We start from the raw sequence: 25,475 nt of genomic DNA, 5'->3' as shown, positions 1-25,475 counted from the left end.
ATCCAAGTAATCCTCAGAAACCGAGTCCGTGACCGGGTCTGCTTGTAAAATCCGCGCCGCGCACCTGAGTGACGTGATTAGCTCGTGCCTGCACAGGTGTGTGCCAGCAGCCAATCACTGCGGAGCTTGCTGCGACGTCAATCAGCCAATCCGAGATCAATGCTCCGATCAGCTGCGTTTAAAGAAGACACGTAATTTAATCCAGAACTTTGTAAAACCTGCTCGGAGTGATGAGTTCTGACCCGGTGGCTCAGGCAGGAGAAGTGGCTCTGTGTAGATGTGATGACAGCTCTTAGTGCTGATGAGACTCCTCTGTCTACTGTGCTCTGACAGGGCTGAGAGCGGCCGGCTGTCCCTGTGCAAACCCACGTTTGAGGGCATTTCTCTCAGTTCATGGAGAACTGAAATGAGGGTGGTGCTCATGAGCCCATCGGCTCCCAGCCTGAGAATTCAGAAAGTGCTAAACTCAACCATCTGCATGAGTTTTCTTTAACTTTCCCCTCACTGTTGATCTCATATCAGTCAGCACTCAGTTTATAATGAAGAAAGCTGTCAGATCTGGAGGCATGGTGTAAATAAGGATGATTGAAGCTGCATGCGTCTCATACATCAGTCTGATCCACAAAGACTGTAACACCTCTGACGGTGAGGTGAAGAGGTTCAGCTGGGATTAACACAGTGCTTCAGTTATGCTGCTCCCTCCTTTATCCAGTCTGCACTGTCTCTGCCTCACCTCTGGGTACAGTCCTGTTGATAAATGAGTGCAGCATCACTGTAAACTTCACATTCTGCACATTCACTCTCACTCACATGCAGACACCTGGAAGTTCTACGTTTCTATTAATAACACTGCACCACAGTGAATAAACACTATTTTCCATAGGTCTCCCTCCAAAGAAGAAACATGGTGGAGTGTGCACGTCGCAGCACAACAAGCTCTGCTAATTAATATAACATGCAGAGTAAAACTGACTGTAAAATGACAGCTCCCCTGGTGGCTGGCTGCAGTATAGGTCATATATAGAGAGCCTCCTCCATGTTAGTGGATGGAACACGGACCCAACGAAAAACTGAAAGTTCTCTTCAACTAAAACTGCAGCAGCGAATGAAGCAGCTGAGCTATGCAGAGAGTTCAGGGAGGAGTGCTCGACATGGAAGAGGGCAAAACAGCAAAGATGCAGATTCACCTTTTGACCTCTGCTGCGCAGTCTGGGTCCAAGATGGTGTCTGTGTCCAACATGGCAGTGACGGATGTTTGGATGGATGGATGGATGGATGGATGGATGGATGGATGGATGGATGGATGGATGGATGGCGGGTTTGGATGGATGGATAGATGTTTAGACGGATGGATGGATGGATGGATGTTTGGATGGACAGATGGATGGCGGGTTTGGATGGATGGATGGATGGATGGCAGGTTTGGATGGATGGATAGATGTTTAGACGGATGGATGGATGGACCTTCGCTTTAAACTGGTGGCCTCTCCTGTAAAATGTTTGTCATCCGTAAAAAACCGCTGCAGACAGCGGCTACATCAGCTGTCTCAGCCCGGGACCAGGCAGCTCTGCACCACCTTCCTCACCCCTTTCTTTTTTTTAATGCCTCTTTCCTCTGCACTGTCTGCTGCTTATAAAAGTGGCCACTACATGGAGGCAGGAGGACAAAGCTGGATCCAAACCTGCAAAGTTTCCCTCTGTTGTTTCGGGAACTCAGTATTACAATGTAATCTTGCTTCATATCCATAAAACTCTTTGTATAAGTGTGTATGCTGAACATTTGTGCGCTGAAATGACACAATGATTTCAGCCATGAAGCTCTATCCAATTAATTGAGCTGCAGCATTGCGTGTCCCTTTGTGATGGCGTTCTCCTCGGAGCTGGTCGAGTGGCCTAATTGAAAGTATTCAGCAGACACTTTATTGGCAGGATGACATCAGCTTACTGGCACTCGCCGGAGCTACATGTGCCAGTTGGAGCTGAGCTGAAATGTTGAAAGTAAAAAAAGAAAAATGCGGCGTGGCGCCTGCAGAGGTGCTCGTAGACGAGGTTTCAGCGGCAGGATCAAAGTGAACAACAGACAGAACAACAGTGTCAGGTTTTATGATGGAAATCATCCACCACATGAACGAGGATTGATAATAGAAACACAGACGAGCAGAACGAGCCGAGTCACTCAGCCTCACAGATTTTTGTTTTGCCTAAATTTGAGCTGCTGTTGACCAATTAGATTTAATTGGATGAGTTATAATTCATCCTTGATTTCCTCCTTCTTCTATCCCCCTCCCATTAATTAAGCTTTGTGTGTACAAAAGCTAAAAGTGTCACCCTAAAAGACGACTATGAGGCTTCTTTTGTGCCGTTGCGGCCCCATAAATTGAAACCAATTAGGTGACAGAAGAGCCGAGTCGCTGCAACACTAATATGAGTGAAGGATCTTTGGTTCAAATCCCTGCAGGAGTGAAAGTGAAGCAGTCATTCCTCTTCAGTGTGGCCATTAGAGAGACGGGGTGCTGAGCCTGGAGCCGTCCACGGGTCATAGAGAATAACCGGAGAAGGACCGGACCACCAGGACTGAGTCTCCCCGTGTGGTTTGTGCACTTAAACCTAACAGTGGAATTAAATGAGTCTTATTAGCAGGACCTCTGCAGACATGCGAGCGGCTCACTGAGGCTGCACAGAGGCGCTGTAATGTTGATGATATGAGTTTGGATGTTGAACTGCAGGACCCCACCGCACTGACTGACTGTCCCTGAGGCGGTCCATATTGTTTCTTGGATGTGATGGATGTCAGCTGTAGATGTTTGTTATTACTTTTCTTTCATTAATAACTGCCCATGTGTACTTACGTGCCATAGTGCCTGATGTATGATTTTAGCCGGCCAGTCCTCATCAAGAAAACATAACAGGAGGTCATTATTTCCCAAATAAAACTTAACCATGGGTGAAAAACAAAACAGCTTGTGGTGTCAGGGGGACTCAAACCTTAGACCCCTAACTCATTGTGTGTGCCTCCACCATCCCCAGCCTGCCTGCTGGTTCTTAGTCAGACTGTTTGCAGCTGTGTCAACCTGACATCGGGCAATTCGCTCATATGTTCCGTTTAAGCAAACGTCACTTAATGACGTATGTCTGCAATACATCATATGTCCCATTCATGGCATTAACCTGACCATGTGACCATGACCAGGAGCCATCAGCAGGTAGCTTGCACGTACACAACCTTATATGCCTTAAATTTCAAGCCTTAATATAATATTTATCTTCACACAGCCCATCACAGGTTGCTGCCTCATAAACTCTGAACCATATTGGATGAGCTCATGGTCATACATTGAATATATATATAATTATATCCAATGTATGAGCTCATCCATTGAGGCACAGGAAAGTTTATTTCATCATTTCTATGTGAGGAGTAATATCCGTGTATTCCAGCAGATAATAACCTGCAACGTGCACTCATCCATCTGCTTTATTCTGCTGAAAGTGTTAAACACTGGAGTGATGTCTCGGCCTGACCTTCACTCAATCATGCAAAGGTTTGATTTACCGTTTGTTTCCAGCATGTTCACCGTTTCCTTAACATACAAATCCTTGAAAATTACCAATCACATGTAAACAGCAGCTTTTTGTGCATTTCAAAGTGTCTGGGAACAGCTTGGACGTGTCACCGTCTCCAAGGTCTCACACACACACACACATTCCTTGGTAATGATATTCATTGAAATGTTTGGAGCCATTCTTCTGTCTTTCATATGGTAAGTTATTTGCTGTATTGTTCCGAGGAGGATATGGAAATGCATTTCTGAAGTAATACTCTCTGCATACCAGGCGCTTCAGATTACAGAAGATAACTGATGGAAACTTACATGTGCACTTTTCAGGGATTCCAGACAAAAACAGTGATGCACACTTTCATTCCTAATTCAGCAAATGAGAGATAAACAAGTCTTTAAATAAACGGTTGGACGTTCTGGGACGCTCATTTGTCCTGATTCCTTCACTGATCACACACAGAGTCGCCTTCATACAGATGATTCATGCTGCAGTAGAATCGAACTGATCAACTTGACAGAAGATGTAATGAATGGCAGCAGATATCCCAGTGTCTGCAAGAAGTGACGGAGACCAATCCGCTGCCTGCTAATTAATTCATCCTAAAACGCAGACCTTATCATGGCCGCTGCTTCCTTAATGATCTCTGACATTAGTTGCATCCCGGGCTGTGCGGCTCACCGTCGCTCACACGTTGTCTTGCTCTGAGTTTCTCAGGCTCTTTTCTTCTTCTTCTTCTTGACAGTCTCTCAAAGTGAGAGCTGAGCTGCAGCTGTCAGTGGGAAGGACTCTCACATCCCATCACTCAGAGTCAGACCAGCACAGGGCTGACTGCAGCACAGATTCTGAAAATAACTAATAATTTAAGCCTTAATCATCATTTTAAATATCTTCAAAAGGAGTTAGGCAGCAACAAGACACTGAAAACATCTGGAAAAACAATATGTCCGTTCTAAAAAGGACATGTGAGTCACATAAAAATAATGTATTTCTGGTTCATAATATCATCTGTGTCTGCTCATCAACACCAGAAAACCATCAGTAAACACAGCAAGTCCCTGTTCAAACATGAACCCCCACAGTCAGACTGTCACCACAGTGTGCTGAGACTGGATCCGGATCAGGTGGATCCTGTGCAGCCCAGCATGTCCCAGAGTTCATTGAACTCTAAACAGCCAAAGAGCAAACTTTTGAGTGTAAATATCAGCTTCCGGTTGCTAGGCAACAAGGACACCAGGAGCAGTGCATCTCAATAAAGAGTAAGTCCTCCGCAAACTTGACCGTTTTCATTTAACAACCTTTGGTGTGACCTCCCAGAAGAACAGCCCTCTGCAGACCACATCACATGGGACACACGGTGTTCCTGAGCAAGAAGAAAACACCCCTGACTGTAACCTTTGACCCTTGGCCTCTTAAGTTGGGACAACATGTCCTGACCTTTGACTACTAACTCTAATCTGCATGTCCAAGTGAAAACAGCTAATCTGGAGGATGTACATCAAGCTGAACAAGAACGATCTGCCACGGAGGCAGGAGAAGGTCTAACACTGAAAAAGAAAGAAAGAATTCACTGCAGGGTTTTTAATTTAGTAAAAATGCACATTGAGCTGCATGATATCTGACAGGTAGCAGGCTGCACGGTGCTGCTGAGGGGAGCGCCTCCTCTGTTCTCTGTAACGAATGAAAGCCGGCTGACACACAGCAACTGTAAGAGATGAAGAATGGCTGCGGCTGCAGAGCATTTTTCACTCCGTCTGGGCTGACTCTCCTGACATTTAGGCCAACACACACACACACACCTCTGCCCGGAACAGAGAAATGATGGGGTGCCAGGCTAACGGCTGAAAGCTACACTGATGACTTTTTGATTGTCGTTAATTGTTCTGGTGTCTGTGACATTTTTTAACCTCAACCGGAAATCACAGCCTGTCCACTCCTCTGGAATATGTTCTCCCTGCGTCTCATTCATAACTCCCCTGCAGGAGCCACAGCGTGAACATGTTTGACATATTTCTCCAATATTTGTAATGTGCAGTCGCATCCAATGAAGTCTCATAAAGCTCTTTGATTTCCCTGTGAATTTACTGAGGAGACAGAGACACCCACTGGCCTGTTCCTGCTCTGTGAGCTCAGACAAAAATCAGATTATCCTGGGATTATCACTTCTGCTTTATGGTAGAAAAAACACTCATAAATACAAATTTGGAAAAATACAGCTGCTACCTTTGACAATGTTTTTCTTCAGGGCTCTTCAGCATGAAATTATGGCCATTTAGAACCTGTCAAAGCGGCTGCAAAGGTCATAAAAATCAACAGAGTGTGTCATCAAAGAAACAGAGGGCTGGCTGAAATAAACAGATAAAGAGAGGAGTTAATCAAGTCAACAGGGGAAATAATGCAGTCATTTCCATGTGTGCTCCTTCGAGCCGGATCTTTAACAAACACTGTGTGTGTGTGGAGCTCCTCTTAATCATAGCTATGAACGTGCAGCAGGGAAAAGCCTACAGGGAGGAGAAACGTGTTAATTGAGATCTTGATCCTCCCCCGGTGTTTTGCTGTAACAGTTTTCTTGAACATACATTTTCTGAGCTGGTGCAGGCCACACTGGAGGGCACGATTTAATGAGGTTTGTGCATTGTTGATATTTGTGGAATTGTCCAGCAGTGCTGTATATATGAAGAATTAAAAGTGAAGTGAGGACACCACAAATAAAATCTTTTAGCTGCTCCAGCAGCCGTTTAATTTGATGCCTGGGTTGTTAAATTGCTTTGAGATTAAAATCCTATTAAAAAATAAAAAAAACTTAGTGAACTTTCTGAACAGCCACAATGTATATTTGTTTTCTAGGCATATTGAACAGTCTCAGATGGAAGTGATTTGCATTATGACTTTTTTCTGTAGGATACTAAGGCTTTTATTTTGTAGGGTCTGCACAAAGTGTTACTTTTACACACGGAACTTTTAATCAGTGTGTTACACAGCACTCGTTAATTCACTGTTTAATCAGCGATTATGCTGCATGAATGTTTTTCTCTCATCAGATAATTATTTCTAATGACTGAAAGTCGGCATTGTTTGAAACAGCATGGAGAAGGACTTCACTCCTTCACCCAGCTGTAAGAATGGACACCCTCTGCTGAAGGCCTTAGCATCCTTCAGACCGCATGTGTGAGGAGGCCCATGAGAGGAAGGCCTCAAGGTATCAATCTCCAGCCCAAGACTGTGGAGACGAGGGCTGGCAGGGGTGGTGGTCCCCTGTAGAGATACGAGTGCAGGGGCTTCCCAGCATGGCATTTACTTTCTGCTCTAGGCCTGGACGAGCAAAGCAAGAAGCAAGCCGTCCGTCGAATGGTGGAAGAGGCAGGCTCTGGAGGAAGAGGGAGGAGGAATGCTGGAGGCAGATGGGCAGTGAGGTGATCAGACTTTGTGATCAATGTACCACATGACTGCAGAGTCGTTACCTACTGATGCAGATGCATCATGTGACTTACAACATGTACAGACAGTCCTCACTCTGTGCTGCCTTTGTGATGGTGACACTTTAATTAAAACTTAAATATGAACTGTTACACGGTTGATCAGAGTAAAAAAAATCATGACGGGACCACTTTAAATATACCAGAGATCATGTGCATTTATTTACCTTATCGGCTGTCTTTGTTTCCCAAAACTAAAATGCAGACAACATATCTGTGAGGAAAGAGAAGCTACGAACCTACAGTGAACCATTCATGTTTAGTTTGGCAGACGTGGAACAGGAGAAGAAAGTCTGTGTCGGAGCAGCTGTCAAAGTCCATTTCACTGCTCAGCTTTCATCCGGCTCCAGGTTAATGTTGTTACCAAACTTGGCGTAGAGCTGGACCTTCAGATCACCCAGCACCTGCTGTATCGCCGACACTTTGTCCTCCAGACCTTTGACCTCCCGCTCCAGTGATCCCTGGAGACAGGAACACATCAGTTACACGACGGCCACTGTCATCTTAATGCAGCAGTTCCAATAACATAATCAGTAACAGAAGATGTTTACTGCAGAAACAAATAACCTAAAATGATAATACGTGGATCTGAAGGTGCACTAAATCACAATCAGCAGATACGACGAGTCGGCTGTTTTCTACACATTTGTCTTCCAGTGTGTGTAGAACACACGTGATGCAATCAGCTCAGGCCTGAGCTCTGTGTAAAATAATCTGATAGAAACACAGAGGCATCATATAAGCAGCAGAGAGGAGGCGAGGTCTAATCTGAACATCTGTAATCTGCCCTGTGTGCTTCAGCAGCTATGGAGCAACTACTTGTTTAGGAAACACTCATCTACATGTTTCCTGGAAGTTTCATAAAAAGATTCATATAACTTCTGAGCAACGTCTATAAACAGAAGAACTGATGCATTCCACCCACCAAAAAACGAAGGTGGGTTTAATGTAAGCATTCTGCAGCTTTTAGATCTTCCCCCATGTTTTTTTAATTAAAGACTTGATAACATAACAAAAGGTGTCCCCTGAGAAGTGTCAAATGTGTGTGAGTGTGAAAACAATACACTCACCTTTGCAGCCTCCAGCATCTCCTGCGTTTCCTCCTGGGTGTGACTCAGGAACACATCACCAATTTGATAAGGAATCAACAGAGAGTCGTCATCTAACATCATGAGGTCATCGCTGGCGTCCTGCAGGTCCTGCAGTGTTTTCTGTGAGGAGCCATTAGGAGACAATCAGAGTATCAACGAGGGATGTTAACGGATCAAAAAGCAGCTGTGGAGTCACTCAGTGCTGTTCGACAGTGATCATTTTAATCCTCATCAAAGTGTATTGCGAGGGACCGAGTGTGACAGCAGGAGAGCAGGAGAGCCACATCCAACACATTTATGACATTTTATCATCCTCACACTGCACGGCTGGCCAAAACACACTCATGTTTATTAGGCACTAAAGACAACACACTGCAGCCCCATCCCATTATATCAATGGGGACACACCTTGTGTATAAAGCTTACTGCAGGTCGCAGGTGACACCTCCCGTTGATCTGACACACACCGGGCGCCTGGCTGTGTGACAGTACCGTTACAACCCGCTTACTGCTCACCTTCTTTGCCTCTATCTCATTTTTCAGCTCCGTCATCCGATTCGTGTTCCGAGCGAATTTATTGATCTTCTGCTGATCTTCAAAAGTGACGTGCACGTCTTCAACCGCCTGCAGACAACATAAACCAGTTAGACGTGACACTTCAAACCATGCTCGTTTACTAGCATCAAACACGAATGAGAGAGGCGGCTAACGAATGCTAACACAGGCTACACGTTAGCCACAAGCTAGTTGTCCGGCGCCTGTCCGCTCTCTGCCATTTGATGAACCTTGCTACTATTTTCATGCTGTTAACACGTTCTCGTACTCGCAGGGCGAAACGAGCTAATGCTTCCACTTAGCTTTACTAGCTGGCTAGCTAACACCGGTAGCTGCACGAGGGTGTGCCCACGACTTAATAATCTCACGGACAGGAGTAGCTATGGCTTCTTTTCACGCACACACACACATCGACTTGTTTTTTTAATTTTCATCTCTCCATAAAACAGCCATGAGATATTTCCAAAACAGAGCAGTACTTCTAAAAAATGTACTTACTACAGCTCCTTTCTTGGGGGCTGCCATCTTGGCTTCTTCGTGTGTTCACAGAAAGTGGTGCTGATCAGGAAACTACTGCCACATCGCCCCCTGGCGGGGTTTTGTAACAGTACTTTTTTTAAGTTTAAAACTTATTTTTGTTTTGTCTAAAAAAACTTTAACCCTCTGACTTTTCCTCACTTTTTTGTACAGTAAACAATGTAAATAAGACAACAAGTTTATTCTGTATTATTATTATCATTAATTTCATTATTATATTCACAGTTAAGCACTCATAAATGTACAAAGTTGAATCATTTCCACCCTAAACAATAATTCAGCTGATTGTGTGTGTATTATTATAATCATTAGTTATCTCATGAAGTATCCAGACATACTTGGAAAATATGCCAAACAAGTTATTATAATAACCGGAACTGCCTGCTCTGTAAATATTTCGATGGCAAACAGTACTGCACCCAAGTTCAAATATTTACAGATTACATCTGCGTAACAAGAGCACTGTTAATCCAACTTTGACGAGTCTTAAGTGTGTCACATCGTACTGTCAAACAAGTGTGCATCTGGGCTGCAAGCCACATTGTTTTGACCTGAGATGAATGAATGTTTTGTTGTTGTTGTAATGAAGCATAAAAATGTATAGGCCGCTGTGCGTTGGTCCACCACGAAGAGTTCGGCCGAGGTCATAAGAGCGCGATCCGCACAGGGGAATCCAACTCCCACCTCGGTGTGCAGGCTATAGGCTACAATCAGGACATTGTGCTGATGGATTCCAAGTCTCGTCATAATAAATTCAATAAATACTGCACAGCTGATGCTTTGGTTGATTTGCATTAAGAACAAATAGAAGAAAAAAGCCTTTGAGTGTGCTTTAGATCATTGACGGACCCTTCAGGGCATCTAAACATGACCGTGTGGAAGCCTTTAATGAGAGATGATTTCATTACAGAGCTCTGTGTGTGTGTATTGATTAACTGTGATAACAGAGCAGATACTCTGCACTTCAAGCGGCCTTTAGTCCATTAATATCAAAACAAAACAGCAGGATTGTTTTTTTTAATCAAAATAACAGGCTCGTCGGTGCAAACATGTCATCTTATTTTTGTTGTGTGTGTGTGTTGTGTGGACGTGTGCCAGGCTAATATCCTTAACACACATCCTGTTGCTTCAGTGCCACATTTAACATTGCAGCTTCATCACAGCCCTCTTGATAAGGAGCGTAACCTCATTAAGATTTTGTCAGGGGGCGTTTTCAGGGACCCACAAAGTCAATCAATCATGAGCTAATCATGTGCTTCACCTACAGAAACCACAAGAAGCCTTTTTTTTAAAGCTGTGTGGATGGCCGGCACTGTGGAACAGAAAATCCTATTGATTACTTTAAAAAAAGTCCCGCCCATCTTTGAAGCACACATATAACAGCCTGTAACAATAGTCTGTGTACACAGCCAGGCAGGAGCAGCGCCTCCATCTCTCTGACACACAGCACAGTGTTTCTTAAGGAGAACATCACTTTCTGGACTCGCAGAGGTAAGATTTGACGGAGTTCTGAAGACTTCTGTGAAAAATTAGGTAAAAGATGTGAAATATAATGAACATTTGTCTTTGTTTGAATCAGAATCAAAGTGGAAAAAATATGGGGAACGAGCATTCAAAGAGCAAAGAGCCAAACAAGGTAACACTGATGCACACTGAAGCTGCTTCTTATTGATCTGTCTCAGCATCTTTCAAACTTTTCTTTATGATGAGCATCTCACTGTCCTCTCAGAATGAGCAGATCCCTGAGAAGCATGGAAACGGCCAGGTGAACGGCATCTCTGCACACACCACACTCAACGGGTTTGATGAGCGGAAGATGGACGGTGAGTGACACAAGCATTTTTAATTTCAGAATAAATGAACAGGCACAAGATGAAGACGCCTCGCTGTATCTGACAAGCTATCAGTCAGCTGATCTATGTCCATGATGGATTATAGTTCTTTGGACTCTTGTCACCTTCTGTAAACACAATGTGACTCCCAGATGGCCTCCCAGTGTAAATGATAGGCGTAGCCTCCGACATGTATGACTGTTTGACCAGTCACGGTGCAGGTGCAGTTTGTGTCACTCAAAATACCGTGGGAGTTTGTTTAAGAGTTAAAAGCACCATTATGTTGTATTTAGGTTCAATAAGATGCAGAAGTCAGAATGTATTTTAGGTATTATCAGTTTTTCTTGTCTTTACCTCGCTAAGCGTCACATGTTTGTCCCTTTTTGTCACAGTGAAAACTGAAACCACCGTCCAACAAAACGGCGAGCCTCATTCTTTGGTCATTATGACTGAATCCACTGATTTTGTGGTCATCAAATCAGACTGTCTGACCGCTACTGTTAGTTCTGAAGTCCCTAAGGACACCGCCGCCATCACCTCCAACACCTCCAACACCAGCAGTCCCATCAGCACCACCGCCAACAGCCCCAGCATCCCCATCAAGAAGGCGGAGGCCAAGAAGAGCAAAGAAGAAAAAACACATCTCTTTGGCAAAGTGTTCAAAAAGAAAGCAGAAGCTAAAGCTGACGTGAAGAACGTGGAAGAGAAAGAGAAAGAAGAAGAGAGAAGTGAAGATCAGGCAGATGTAAGTCTTCCTCCCTCTGACCCACCACAGGTGAGTGCACAACACAAGTTCACGGTCCACAAAACCCATCAGGAGAGCTGAACCAACCAAGAATATACACATAATAATACATCCTGGTTCATCTGATTTTAAACGGCTTAAAGTTAAAGCAGCAGCCGTTTGTTAGTCCAGCACTGTTTGCTGATGTTGTGTTGGTTTCAGCTCTTATCACGGGATTTGTTGAAAAAAATGTTCAACTTTTAATCGCTGCTCTGATTTCTTCCATCAACCTGCCTGCCTACAAACGCCTGATCATTCTAATGTTGACAAATTAATTCATGCAACAATTTTCCTAATATGATCGTTCACATTTAGCTATGAATAAAAACCAAACACACACAAACACAACAAATAGATGAATAATTTAGTGACTGAGGCACCAGAAAAATAAACCATGGAGCAAAAAAAGGTGCAGAGCTCTTCTGCACCTTCATCCAAACTTCTTGGCTTTTAAATGCCTCCAGTGGCCACACAAAGAAGTGCAGTTTTTGGTTCCACTGGTCTTTTTTAACTTGTTAATTTGCATGTCAGGCACTCAACATAGAAAAAATGAAGCCATTATTACATATATCTCCAGTCTTTGCTACACAGACATGTAGAAATGCTGTTTTTATGTCTCAGTGTCTCATCATAAGTGTCCCAGAAACCAACACGGTGTTTTTTTTTTATCTAAACATTAATATCCGCTCTCATAATAAAGGATTCAGTTGGAGACAAAGCTGCTGCCGCCATCATCCCTGAGCAAGAAGTCCCAGATCCACGTCACAAACCTGAAACATCGACACAAACTGACAAAAAACTGGAGGCAGATGTTTCAACACAAACTGGAGACAGTGAAGCTGGGATCATCATCGAAGAGGCGCTCATCATGGAGGACAGCATGTACGAGAACACAGTGTTCAGAGCAGAGCGGGTGGAGGCCACAGACAACTCTGAGACTGAGGAACCACAGGAGGAACCACAGGAGGAACCACAGGAGGAGTTCACGTTCAGTCTCCCCAAAGTGGTGGCAGACTGCATTGAGGCAGACTTTGCTGCTGTGATCCCCTCAGATGAAGTAATAACTGAAGACAGAAAGACCGAAACGGTCTCTGCGATAGTTCACAAGGAGCCAAATCCAACACCGCAAAGCTACAAACAAGAGACTAGAACTCTGTTTAATGCGGATTCTGCCCAGGAGGAGGTAGCTGCTGATGTTTCTGCTGGAATAAACGAGCAAGAAAAATTCAGCTCAGAGGTCGAAACCATTGTTGTGGAGACTCCGTTTGAACTTAGCACCATCGAGGAACTACCTGAAGACGAAGCCCATCCTGAGTCTGTTCAGCTACAGGTGAATGCACAGGTTAGAGATATGATACAAGAAATTAGACACACCACCGCAGAAGTCCATGCTGAGGAAATACCAGAGGCGGCACTGGAGGCCCTTTGTCAAGAGTTTGAAGCCTTATCTGCTGCTCCTCTGGAGGAGGCAGCAGATACCGAAACGCCTCTGGAAGAAGAGCTCATTGTTGCAACAGTTTTTGTGCCTCTCTCTGGAAAACAGGAAGCCAGACTTTCCCTCCCAGGAACCACTGAGATGGAGAACACTCTGGAATCTGCTGTTGAAGCTCTTTCAGAGAAGCAGGAAGTCGTTGAGGAAGTGCCACCACAGGAGAACCTTTCTGCAGCTGAAGACGCTCAAGTCTTGGAATCCTTCGATTCTGCTATCGTCTCTAAACAGGCTGTGGAGGACTCTGAGCAGCAACTGAAAACCCAAACACCCCAGCTGAGTGAAAATAAAGCGATCAAGCAGGAAGCAGATCGTCAAAGTGAAGTTTTATCTGCCGCAGAGGAGCCTGCACAGGCCGTCCTCGAGGCCATCGTGGAAGACATCATCAGAGAAGAAGCTGAAGATCCTTCAGAAGCAGAGGAGGAGGAAGAGGAGGCAGCAGAAGAGGAAGCAGGGAGTGATTCACACATGGACTCACCTAAAAGGTCAAACATGGAGGCTCTGCTCATCAGGCTGCAGTCAGCCTGTCTCTCAGCTGTTAAGGAATCCAGCTGCATGCTGGCTGAAGTGGCGGTATCGTCCCTGGGCCACAGTATCACCGTCTCCATCCACGTGGATCCAAGGGGGACACAGCAGTAACAGAACTCTTTATGTGTTTTAATCTGCCTCATGTGTTTGATATTCATGATAATAAGCTGCAGCGCAAAATGATCTTTTATAATAATGCACAGTGTTTTTATATATATCATCAAAAGAAGCTGACTTTGTAATATACTGACATTTTCCAATAAAATGTAAAAAAAATGCTTGCCTTTTTTCTTTGTCTTATTATTTAGTTAATAAATCATTTGCACTGTGTTGTGTTAGTGACAAATAATAATAACGATCAAAGATGCAAAATTACATAAAATGAATTATGACACACTTGTGCAAACACAATTCCCACAAAAGCTGTGTAAATAGTAAATAAAAACCGAGTTAATGGTGTGGATGGTGCTCTGTGAAACAACTGTCTCAAAAAGTGTGTTTGTAATTTGACTTGTTTGATGGAAAATGTGTTCGAAGAATCCAGACACGATGCTTCCTCCGCTGTTACCCTCACCAGGAGCGGTCTATGGAACAAGGTTCACTCCAAAAACTGGAGCTGTTTAGTCTGCGAAGTCACAGAGAACCCTCCAAGCAGCTAAAGGCCTCTCTCACATTGGTCATGGACTCATCATCAGGAGAACACTGACCGACCATAGTGTGCTATTGCATCTGTGAAGCATGGCGGTGGTAGTATGCCTTGGACCTGTTTTGCTGTCTTAACTGATGGAACAATGACTTCCAGTAAATTTTAAAGGAATCTCAGGAGAAAGTGCAGCAAGACGACGACCACAAACACACAAAAGAACGGTTCAAGAAGAACGAAGTTCATGTTTGGAAGTCAAAGTCCGGACCTCAATCCAACTTAAATTTTGTGGAAGGATCTGAAACAAGCAGCTGAGAAGCTGCTCTGTGCTGAGGAATGGACTCAAACTCCTCCAAGCTGCTGTGGACGACTGCTCGGCAGTTACTGGAAACCTACAGCTGCTGTTATTGCTGCACAAGGAGCTCACAGCAGACACTGAAAGCAGAGCTTCACATATTTACATTACTCACACACATCATGGATCCTTTTCCGGAATAAATAAATGACATCTCATTCGTCTGATCTGCTTCTCTTTTTCTACTTTCAGGTCAGATTTATGCAGAAATACAGACAATCCTCAAAGCTTCATAAACTATTGAGCAGTGGAGTACAATCTTAGAATCTCAGAGACTGCAAATCGGACAAAAACATCTCTTTGTATCCAGTCTAGACCACAGTCTAGACTTGTCTATTTACAGAGATATCTGAAGATAGAGATTGTCAAAGATGATGTCCCAGCATCTTTCAGGCATATTGATGGATTCAAATCCAAAAGAAAAAAAAACTTTTTCTCAGTTTTTTGGCTTTTTTAGGCTTTTCTGACATTTCTCAGGCATAACTCTCACACATTGTTGAATATCAATGAGTGAGGGGTGGGACACACACATTAATAAAAGGCTGATTGTTGACAATGCCCCGAGTAGGCAGAGGCATGGTTGGAATTGTGCTCCCATCTCAATGCTGCGCTTTAAGACACTTGCTGCTGCGCCGCTCCTCTAACATAATTCTCAAAGGCAAATTCTCTGTGATGGTGTATATAGGAGACAGCTAACCCAAAGAATCAGGAATCTGAAGAATCGTTAGCGGAGCCAGAAAGCGCGACTCCAGAGTCCTCCAGGACAGAGGAAGACAAAGTTCCTGAAACTGAGAGTGGAGACTGTCAGCCTGCGGAAGACAGGAGCGAAGAGAATCCAGTTATGAACTTCTTCAAAACCCTGGTAAGAGAAGCTCAGAGGGGTCTTTATATTTTTATTCACTTGTCTCTTTGTTGATCCACCAGTGGGGAAATTAGACAAAGTGATTTAATAAACAGATCTGGTCTTGTTTCTGAAGATAAACAGCTGCTTAAATAACAGAAAATCAGCTGTTTTGACTCAGATTCTAACTGGACGTGCGTTTGTGTGAAAAGCTATCCATAGCAGAATCTGCCCGGATGACAGTTCCAGATGGAAAACCTACAACAAGCAGCCATTGTGTTTCCTCTTCATCATGCTGTCTTTTGGCCTGATGCCGTTTTAAAGAGTTACCATTGGCCTAGCCTCATGCTAATCAAGTCTTTGAACATGCGGGAATGTGGCGGCCTATTGTTCATCCCATAGCGTGAGCTCACAAGGGAGGCCTGTGCACTTGGAAGTCGGAGATTTGTGAAGATAGAGCGAGGGCAGGCCTACGCCATCTCCGGAGCACAATGGCCGTCACAATGACAGTGCATGTACTGTATGTGCTCTGTCAGGGGGCCTCAGTACGCCTCAGTTAGCTTAGCATAAAGCCCAATGTCTGCATTCATAAAAAGGCTTCTGTTTCATTGAAATCATTATTTTTCTGTTCCTGTCATGGGCACAGTCTGACCCTGAATGCACAACGATGCTACACAGTCCATGTTGTCTTCTTGGTTTTTAAAAAAATAACTGTTTGAATTCCTCTTTCTTGCACAGGTGACTACCACAAAAACATCCAAAAAGGAAACTCCCGATGCCACGAAAGATCAGGTGAACAAACCCCCCTGACGTTAACGCTGCTCATTAACACTACACGTCGGCTTCTATCACTGTTATTCAACAGTGTCGGGAGTTAATTAGTGGAAGCGTTTCTGTTCTAAATGACTTCCAGGACGTATACATGAGCTTTTTCTTTGCTTCACTTAATTGCTTCATTTTTGTGTTGCAACATAGCCCCTGAAGGAGGCCCAGCCTGCAGCAGCCACGAGCCCTGTGAGCCCCTTAATGTTTTATTTGCATAGCAGTTGATTTGCCAGCTTTTGCATAAAAATGATTAAATCCTGACCCATAAAGTTTGTTTAACATTATATTAACGTCCGCTGTCTTTCTTTCAATAGGCTGCACCAGCCTTCGAACCTCCTGCAGCTCCTAAAGGAATGTCCGTCCCACCGCCGCCTCCTCCAGAGCCTCCCAAACTGGAAACCAAAGCAGAAGCAGCTGCCAAGCCCGTGAAGCCGGCACCGAAAGAGGAACCCAAAGCTGCTGCAAAGGAAGCCGAGTCCTCCAAAGGAAAGTCAGCCAAAGATGCTCTGAGCAAACTCTTCCGCCCAAAGGTAAATAAATGAACTGTGGATAAGTTAAACTGTAGCTCGGACGTAGTGTGAAATATGCTGTATGTGAATTGGAGTTACTGCTAGGAGTCAAGACATCCAGAGGGAAAGGTGCTTCAGCGGGTGGAGCCACGGCCGCAGCAGTGGTACAGTACATGATCGCACTCTCAAACCGCGGCCTCAAGCACTTACTAACTGAACGAGAGGAGGCAGAAACTCGTAATGTGCACTTCATAGTTTCATAAAAAATCTTTTTTTGTGAGTGGCTTCACTTCGCTGAGAGTCAGATGAGAAGATCGATGCCACTCACATGTTGGTGCATAAACCATAACATGAGGCAATTAGCTTAGCTTTAGCTTAGAGGAAATCCTCATACAAACTGTACTATCTGTCCATTCAGTTTGCCTGCAGTGTCAGATTTAGGACACCTACGTAATCTACGCTTTAAGCCGTGCACCATCATTGTTGTGATCTAATAACTCTTAACGTAGCAGCGACAGTCACTGTGCTTTAAGCAGACACCTTTGGTTGAGGTTTCCTTTCTTGCAGCACAAACACATCCTGGCCACAAAAATGTGACGATGTGCCGCCATGTCTGTCCAATATGTCGCTGCAGTGTACACCGTAAATAGAGATGGACACAGACTCAACCAGAGTTCTGAGTCTGAATTAACATGGAGGTCTTTGAGGACTGACTTACTTCTGGGGCCTGCCTTAAGTGGCCACATGAGGAACTGCAGTTCTCAGCCATGCTCAACCACATAGATCTGACTTTTTTTTAATGTAACATGCTCATTTGGTGCAAACCAGTCTGAGCAGAGACACTGTTTGACCTTCTGATGATAAAACCTACATCACATGGATCCTTAACAACCACTTCAGGTGCTGATAGGTTGGTCTCTCAGTGAGCTTCCAGTACTGAATAAAAGAGACAATGATTTTTCTTCTAAATACAATCAGGTCGTCTCATATTCAGGGTCTAGACTTTACATGCCAATAACACACCCACAACAGTAGGTGGTGTCATACGTGTGTAAAATGAGTGCACCCCCTCAGGCCTGATGCGGCCTGCCATCATCTCACCGAAGGTCCACCAAAGAGCTCAACACACCCTGTGGTGACTTCAAATCCCGACCTGAGCTGGTGCAGAGCAGTGATGGACTGTACTGGATTAGCACTGTGTATTAATGTTACAAACAATAAGCTGGCTAGCAGAGTTAGCATGGTGCTAGCGTGTTACACACTCACACAAACTGGAAGAATACCAGTGGTTTCCATAGCAACAACATGTAAATGCCACAAATGAGGCAGCCTCCTATAATGGGGAAGGTTCAATGTCTAATCCATCACAGCACCGCCTGGGTTTGGTTTTCGCACAGACACCACCATGTAGAGATCCTCTCCTCTGACCTGTCTGAAGCATTTAAACCATATTATTAACCATCTCAGTCGGGACAGTGCCGCGCCTTGCTAACATTTTAAGCCTTTTTATGATTAACAGTGTTAGACGATGTTTCCCTTCATGGCTTTAACTAAACATAAGAATTCACTGTCCCGCAGACAATCAAGGAGGTGCCACCGCCAGCTGTAGAAGTAGTGGTACAGCCTGTAGAAGTGCAGGTAAACCGGAGAACCTGCAGGGAACATGAATGTGCCACAGAGCATGAATGAAATAACACAGCAGTTTTACTCTGCAGGAGACACCAGCGGAGGAGCCGGCTCCTGTTGTAGAGGTGCAGGTAAATGAAAGGACGGCTGGCTCTCGGTGATGAGGGTTCATCTTTTTACAGGGAGGGGAATTCAGATTATCACCATTTACTCCTGACATGTTCTCATTCATGTGCTCAGATTGAAAATAAGGTTGAAGCTCAGGAGGCGGCAGCGGAGGAGGCGCACACAGTTGTAGACGCACAGGTAAATGAGCAGGAGGTGCTCGGGAATATTAACTCTCCTCACTCTGCAGGCGCCTCTGAAATAATGTTTCTACATATGTACAAACACAATTAGCTCAATAACCTGTTAGCATGTGTTAAATTTGACATTTGCGTGAACGTTATGATCTGATTTTTTTCCATTACCACAGATTTCTGATACACAGTAATAGTGAAATAAAAAGCTTTTCCTTTCCTGCAGACCGTGGAAAAAGCACCACAGCCAGAGACAGAAAGTGAGGTAAATCAGAGGAGGCCAACATTTTGGGAAATATTTTCTTTTTGTTCCCATAAATTAGACAAAAACAGTGATTGACTCACGTCCATCATTACAGTCAGATTTTCTCTTCACAGTTGTTGAGTCGGTTTCTGTCTTTCCCTGCACACCGCCATCACTTAGCAGTCACTTCCTGCTTCCTGTATCTGTGTCACATGGTCTCCTCCTCTGCCCCGCCCCTTTAGCAGACTAGCTGTGGATCCTTAGTCCATTGATTTTAATGGGCATCTGATTTGTTTCTGATCAAGGTTTTTTTTAATCATTATTACTAATTTTAGCCACAGCAAGGAAATGGCTAACTTTGCATAATGAGGGAGGCACGGCTATCCTTGGCCTGTCCAAAACTCCACACTTCAGACAGCTTCGGTTGAGCTATAGGCTAACAGCTAAGTCCCTGCAAGCTAAGCTAACTTAGCAAAGCGATGGAAAGATGTGGCTGGTGTCAATCTTCAAATCTTGTAAAAATAAATGTACATATTTCCCAAGATGTCTGTACATTTACTTAAAGCAGAAAAATTCATAAACTTCCTGTTTTCTTCTGTGCATGGCGGTGTGGCCTCCTTACAGGGACTTCTTTCACCTCTTCTGATGCTTTCACCTCACCTCCTTTCACCTTCTGCTCTCACTGTCGGCCTCATGACGTTCATGCCTTTGATTTGTAAATATCTCATGGTGTGTGTGTGTGTGTGTGTGTGTGTGTGTGCTGTTTTGATGAAAGAAGGTGGATCCCTCAAAGTCTGGCACACTGGAGGCTGCTGCAAAACCAGAACCACCGCCACCTGTTCAGGAAGAGAAGAAGCCAGCCACGAAATCCTCCTTCCTTTCCATCTTCAAGCCCAAAGTAAGACCCCTTAAGACCCTCTGGGTGTGAACTGTGATGATATGACTGTATCAGATTCGAGAGAGTAACAGATTCATGTGAATTTGAGGTATTGTTAGATCACATGACCACAAAAGTCCAAGCAGCCTCCACAAGTGGAGTTCGGCTCCTCAGGAAAACTACTGGACTGGTAAATACAGCAACATTCCTCCTGTGAATAGACATTATAACCAGGGTGCTTCCACCAGTCACATCTGTGAGATATTAGAAAACTATAACAACACATCAGAGCATGTGTGACATCCCTCACAACCTGTATCCTAACAGCAGCACCTCCAACGCCTCTATCTGCACATGCAGTAAGCCATCTGTGTGCATGATCTGGAATCATCACCTAGAACTGGAATAATCAGAGTTTTCCATTCAAGGCTGCTGAGGCCAAGAAGGCGACCCCGGCTCCACCCGCAGCAGCAGCCGCCGCAGCAGCAGCAGAGGCCGCTCCAGCGGTGAAAGCCAAAGAGGAGACCAAAGCTGCAGCCAAATCCACAGAGGTGGCGGCAGACAGCAAACCAGCGGCGGCGGCTTCCCAAGCTGCAGACGACGCAGCCAACCTGCCCAAACGGCTGGAGAAGAGGAACTCCATCCAGCTGTTCTTCAAAAATCTGGTATGACACTGACGTGAAGCAGCAATGTTTAATATAGAAGCATTTTAATGGATTTTTAAATAATGTTTATAAAATAAACAAACGTATGATTCTCAGACACGTTACTCTGCAGGGACGTCTCACTGATGGACACTTTTCATGATGTTTGTGGTCTAAACACAACCAGATAACCAGCCGCAGCATGGTCACATGACTATGACATCACCACCATTAAGTTTAAGTTAAGACAGAAAGTTGCTGATGTTAGCCAGAGGCCTTCTGTCAGTAGAGGCCTGTAGAGGCTGCATTTGTCACATTGCCTCCACTAGATGGCAGCAGCCATACAGCCAACAGAGGACAGCATCCAGTGTGACTGTGTTTTGTTTATTTGTACTTGTAGTAACACATAACCATGGCCAGACTCTGACAGACTCACCCTCCTCCTCCTCTTTTTTTTTTTTTTTTTTTGAATTGCAGGGTCAGAAGCGCCACTCCACAGACGCCGGTGTCCAGACAGAGCCGGCGATCGCAGCTGCTGCAGCTGAGAAAGCCAAATGAAAGCGACCCTCTCTGTACAGACAAGCCCCTCTGTCCTCCGTCTTCCTCTTACTCAATCTTTATGTCTCTCATCACTTTAACTACAGTTGTTGTGTTTAGACGTTTAAAAGAAAAGCTCGCTGGATGGAGGAAGGAACTGAGAGACAGGTCTGAAGCCTTCTTCGATGGCCTGTTGTATATTTTTGTCCAAGCACAGTGAAATTAGACTTTTCTGGGGACTTCTCTCTGTTTTTGCTAACTAACACGTATGCACTATATAAGCAGCTTTGCTTTTTGGATTTAAAGTGTCACTGGCTGTTTTTCAGTTCATAGCAGAGGTTTTGTGCAGTTGTGGCAACGCAGGAGCTAAAATGAACATTGTACTTAATCAACAGCTGACAGGAGCATGTTTATAGAGCAGAAAGCACTGACAGACCTAACTCTATGTAATATAGAAACACAGACTGTATGGGAAATCACAATCTTACTGTTCTGAGGGGAACTGATTGTAAATATTCATGTTAACACACACGTCCGAGGCGTCGCTGTGCACATGTGTCCGTGTGGTTCACTGTGTCATTTAACTGAAGTTGGTCTCATGCTGTCAGTCGGTCCTGTTTTTAGCATATGTGCAATTAATGCTTTTGCGTGCCTATGTGTATGCGTGTATGTGTAACTTCAGCTACCTAAAAGGCAATAAAGACGTTCACCTGTTGTCGGCTCTGTTTTTCTGTGATTGTGTGTAACAATGAGTGCTGCAACAAACCAAGAAAATCTGAGTCAAAAACAAGACATCAATCATTATGACACACAAAGAGCTGCTAAGTAAGGTGTGGCATGTGAGTCACACAAATATTCGTTATGTTTATGTGCAGTATTTATATTAAGAAATACCTTTAAGGACTGATATAACACCAGTTTTACAGAGTGAAATGAATCTGAATATTCAGCCCATCCTCACAAATAGATGCTATATATTTGATGTGAAAACAGGGTATCTGGCGCCTACCTGTGGCTGTGTCTGTACACTGCATTTCAAATGTGTAGTTAAGATTGGGTACCAATCACACACACACACACACACACACACACACACACGCACAGGACAATTTAACTTGACAGAAAGTTTGAACCCTAACCAAGTGGCTTTATTGCCTGAATTTAACTGGAATAGAAAAAGAGTAAGGATGCATCAAGCAGCAGCAAAGCCCTTATATATAAAGATATAACCATTAAGCTGCTAGGATCACCTGTCATAATCCAAACTGACCAATCAGCAGAAGGCTAGTTTATAAATGATATAAATTCAGACACACAGATTTCTTTGAGGTTTTCTAATGGTGTCCTACCACAAAAAGTCCACAGGGGGTGGTTGTAAGATTGAAGGAAGACTCCGCCTGCCGCCTGGAGTCATCATCTAAATTTACTGCTTAGCATTCATTAGCAGAATGCTAGCATGTTATGGTAAGACTCCCCACAGGGTTTAATAAAGTCAATCTTAATCTTAATCTTAATAACCTTAGGATCAATCAAACGTTCTGATATATAATATTCAATACTGTATAAGCTAAAAACTACCGTACATAAATTCTTTTTTTGTAAAGAGATTTTAGCTGTTTAGCTCCATTAACTCCTGATTATTGAGGCCTTATCTCACAGCGCCCTCTAGGTGAATTGCAGCCAGTTTAAGGAGACAACGGCTGTGTTCGAAATCACTCCCTGATCACTATGTAGAGCCTCCGCCATTTTGTAGTGCTGTCCGGGTTCTAAGGGCCGTCAGTGTATCCCACAATGCAGCTTGAAAAGTAGCGTCCATCCTACGGTCACTACCTTTAGCGATATGTCCCATCATGCATTGCGCAGACCATCTTATATAATCTCTGTCTTATATAATGATGGTTTAAAGACTGTAGCATTAATGTTTTGCCATAAAATGTTTAGTGAGCTATAACGGCACAAATTTTAATTGCTAACAATGTAGATGTTCAGCTGGCAGAGGTCGGCTCGTGTAATTTGCGACAGCAATGACGTCATTAACAGCGACAGAAAATGACAGAGGTAGAGTCTGAAACAGTGAGTCCACTATGTGGAGCCCTACACTGAACTCCCCATATGGGAACAGGGAGTAGGGAGTGAGCCTGACTTGAGCTCTCCTCCCCTACATTGGAAAATATGGTGTCCCTAGAGGGACGAACAAAGATCTTCGTGGGGCACTGAGGCCACCTCCCCATCATAATTTGTAAAAAGTGTTGTGACAAAATAACAATGGATTTAAATAAAAACATAAAACAGGACTGGTTTCAGGTGAGAGGAGCTGTCACATCGTCTGTCACGTTTATGAAGTCATTTCTGTGATTGATGGCGCCGTGCGCTCGCTCTGGAAGGATGTGTATTAAATAGGAATGTCTGAGGCCCCACTCCTCACCCACCATTAAGTGATGAGCTGCAGCCCCTGAAGGCATAACTCACACTGCTCCTTTGTTATCAATGAGGCGCACACTCTTCCTGTGTTACTGTCTGTAATAGGTGTGATCATTTTAAACTGTGCATCAAAGTAATTGGTAAGGAGGAAACGTGCGGAGGTGCTGCGTGAACCCTTTCAGACGTCTCTCCTGTTAACCCCACGAGGATTGTTTCAGTAGGTTCGCTTGTTTTTTGTCACCACTCAAAGCTGATGGAAGAAGACGGCAGAGTTTTTTAAAGATCTTAAAATACAAAGATCCCCCTAAATCCTGTTTTATTTGTCTTTGTGTGGAAACGTACTCAGCCTTTCTCACATTTAGGCGTCTTGGCATGACGGCGATAACAGCTGCATGCCCCTACATGCACACGGACAGCTTTTCTACACAATTCAAAAAGCAAACAAAAAACTCAACGTCTGCCTGAAGTCTGCACAAACACTGGAATAGACGCAGTTCTTACATACGTGTTCAATAAAGTCATGACTGTACACAGTGCAGGAGGCTCGGCCACCATGTTTCCGCAGTTCATCCCAGGACAATGCGTGTGACTGTGTGGACGCACTGAGCTCAGAGGGGGTGAAAGCAGGGAACAGTGGGTCGGCCTGACAGGAGGCCTGCTGTCAGCACTAATGTGCATCACAGCAGCGCTCGCTGGTAACAGGGCGGCTCTGTGGGGAAACATGGGGGCCAAGTGCTTCCAGAGAAGTCAGAAAGCGACACACAATCTGATCTGATAGCAGATTAATAGTACGTGGTAGTGATCTTTGAAAGGTGGGAGGACGAGTGGTGAGTCAGGAGCAAACGCCTGCAGGCACACTGTGTGAGAGGCAGGTATTCTAATGCAGATGCATGTCGAGTGGCTTTTTTTTCAGGGCAATCTGCTGCAGGGGAGGGAAATTAAAGGACTGATGTTCACAATACTCTACAGATAATGAAACTTTGTTAAATTCAAAGTTCGGGGGATTCTTCAAAAGACTTCACTCTGCTGCCACACATGTGGATAACCCTTCACACAGTGAGCACACAGTGGTAAACTGGTTTTGTGTATCCCGCTTTGTGCAGAACTAGTCTGTCTAAATTTAGGCGTGGTACTCATAATTCACCAGTTTCAAAGAAATGATATTTATATCTGTGCACTGTGTGCTTTGTGCTCGACAGGAGATGAAGGTGAGGACTGTCATGATGTTTGTTCCAGGTTTTTACAACAGAAACAGTTAATAATGCCTTACAGTCTATATTTTCCTATTTAAAGGTCGGGTAGGAGGTTTCACTCTGATGCACGTTTTGTTAAATCAGTGTAACTTCTCTTTACAATCCGATAGCAACCATTAGTTCGGCAGTTTCTCATTAAAACGAAGAATATGAATCATCTGAAGCTATAAAACATAAAAACATCATCAATCCTCCGGGTGGACCCTGTAGGAGTATTGGCTGGTTGTCACTCTCTTCCTGCTCTGTGCACCAGAGAGGTACGTGCATGATGGACGAAGTCACAGACCGCAGCTCGTCTTCAGGTGATGGCGTCCATGTGATTGGAGGCGTGGCTTCAGGGTGAGCTCCGAGAGAAAGGGGCGTGTGTTTACTTTGAAATCTGGCTGACTCTCACTGAGTTTTAAAACCTCCTACCCGACCTTTAAATAGGTAAATAGAGAATAATGTTTTACAATTAAACCGCAGGAAACAGCTCCAGACGCATGTTAGTTTGGCTCCAAATCGGCCGTGGGTGTGAGCGTGAATGGGTGTTTGTCTCTGTGTTAGTGCTG

At 44.3% G+C, this 25,475-nt stretch overlaps 2 protein-coding genes across 12 annotated transcripts; one reads left to right on the top strand and one right to left on the bottom strand.

The window, feature by feature from the left end:
- Window positions 1–7,166: 7,166 nt before the first annotated feature.
- On the bottom strand, window positions 7,167–9,254 carry pfdn4 (prefoldin subunit 4). Its single transcript, XM_028410153.1, has 4 exons — window positions 9,179–9,254; window positions 8,642–8,749; window positions 8,105–8,245; window positions 7,167–7,495 (listed from the first exon to the last, which is right to left on the bottom strand). Exons 1-4 carry the CDS (start codon window positions 9,203–9,205, stop codon window positions 7,364–7,366), a joined length of 408 nt encoding a protein of 135 aa, XP_028265954.1. The 5' UTR covers window positions 9,206–9,254; the 3' UTR covers window positions 7,167–7,363.
- Window positions 9,255–10,631: 1,377 nt separating this feature from the next.
- bcas1 (brain enriched myelin associated protein 1) lies at window positions 10,632–21,957 on the top strand. Of its 11 annotated transcripts, none has more exons than XM_028410328.1 (16): window positions 10,632–10,708; window positions 10,797–10,853; window positions 10,947–11,040; window positions 11,442–11,794; window positions 15,534–15,710; window positions 16,428–16,481; window positions 16,665–16,703; window positions 16,829–17,044; window positions 18,602–18,661; window positions 18,739–18,780; window positions 18,890–18,955; window positions 19,175–19,213; window positions 19,968–20,090; window positions 20,179–20,259; window positions 20,498–20,734; window positions 21,191–21,957. In XM_028410328.1, exons 2-16 carry the CDS (start codon window positions 10,815–10,817, stop codon window positions 21,269–21,271), a joined length of 1,701 nt encoding a protein of 566 aa, XP_028266129.1. In that variant the 5' UTR covers window positions 10,632–10,708; window positions 10,797–10,814; the 3' UTR covers window positions 21,272–21,957. The 11 variants fall into 11 exon arrangements, with proteins under 11 accessions (XP_028266129.1, XP_028266127.1, XP_028266126.1 ...); XM_028410326.1 differs by having other exon boundaries at window positions 11,442–11,824; window positions 19,971–20,090; XM_028410325.1 differs by having other exon boundaries at window positions 11,442–11,824.
- Window positions 21,958–25,475: the final 3,518 nt, after the last annotated feature.

The sequence above is a fragment of the Parambassis ranga genome, chromosome 7 (assembly GCF_900634625.1).
Source record: "Parambassis ranga chromosome 7, fParRan2.1, whole genome shotgun sequence".
Lineage (NCBI taxonomy): Eukaryota > Metazoa > Chordata > Actinopteri > Ambassidae > Parambassis > Parambassis ranga.
This window is presented reverse-complemented; position numbering and strand designations above follow the sequence as displayed.

What these genes read in the sequence shown, in the direction of transcription:
- pfdn4 (XM_028410153.1), bottom strand. Translation starts at nt 9,205, where the DNA reads ATGGCAGCCCCCAAGAAAGGAGCTGTA. An exon ending in CCCCCAAGAAAGGAGCTGTA is followed by an intron (nt 8,750 to 9,178) that starts GTAAGTACATTT and finishes TGTTGTCTGCAG; the next exon opens with GCGGTTGAAGACGTGCACGT. An exon ending in ATGAGATAGAGGCAAAGAAG is followed by an intron (nt 8,246 to 8,641) that starts GTGAGCAGTAAG and finishes GGCTCCTCACAG; the next exon opens with AAAACACTGCAGGACCTGCA.
- bcas1 (XM_028410325.1), top strand. Translation starts at nt 10,815, where the DNA reads ATGGGGAACGAGCATTCAAAGAGCAAAGAGCCAAACAAG. An exon ending in TGAACTTCTTCAAAACCCTG is followed by an intron (nt 15,711 to 16,427) that starts GTAAGAGAAGCT and finishes TTTCTTGCACAG; the next exon opens with GTGACTACCACAAAAACATC. An exon ending in CTCCTGTTGTAGAGGTGCAG is followed by an intron (nt 18,781 to 18,889) that starts GTAAATGAAAGG and finishes TCATGTGCTCAG; the next exon opens with ATTGAAAATAAGGTTGAAGC.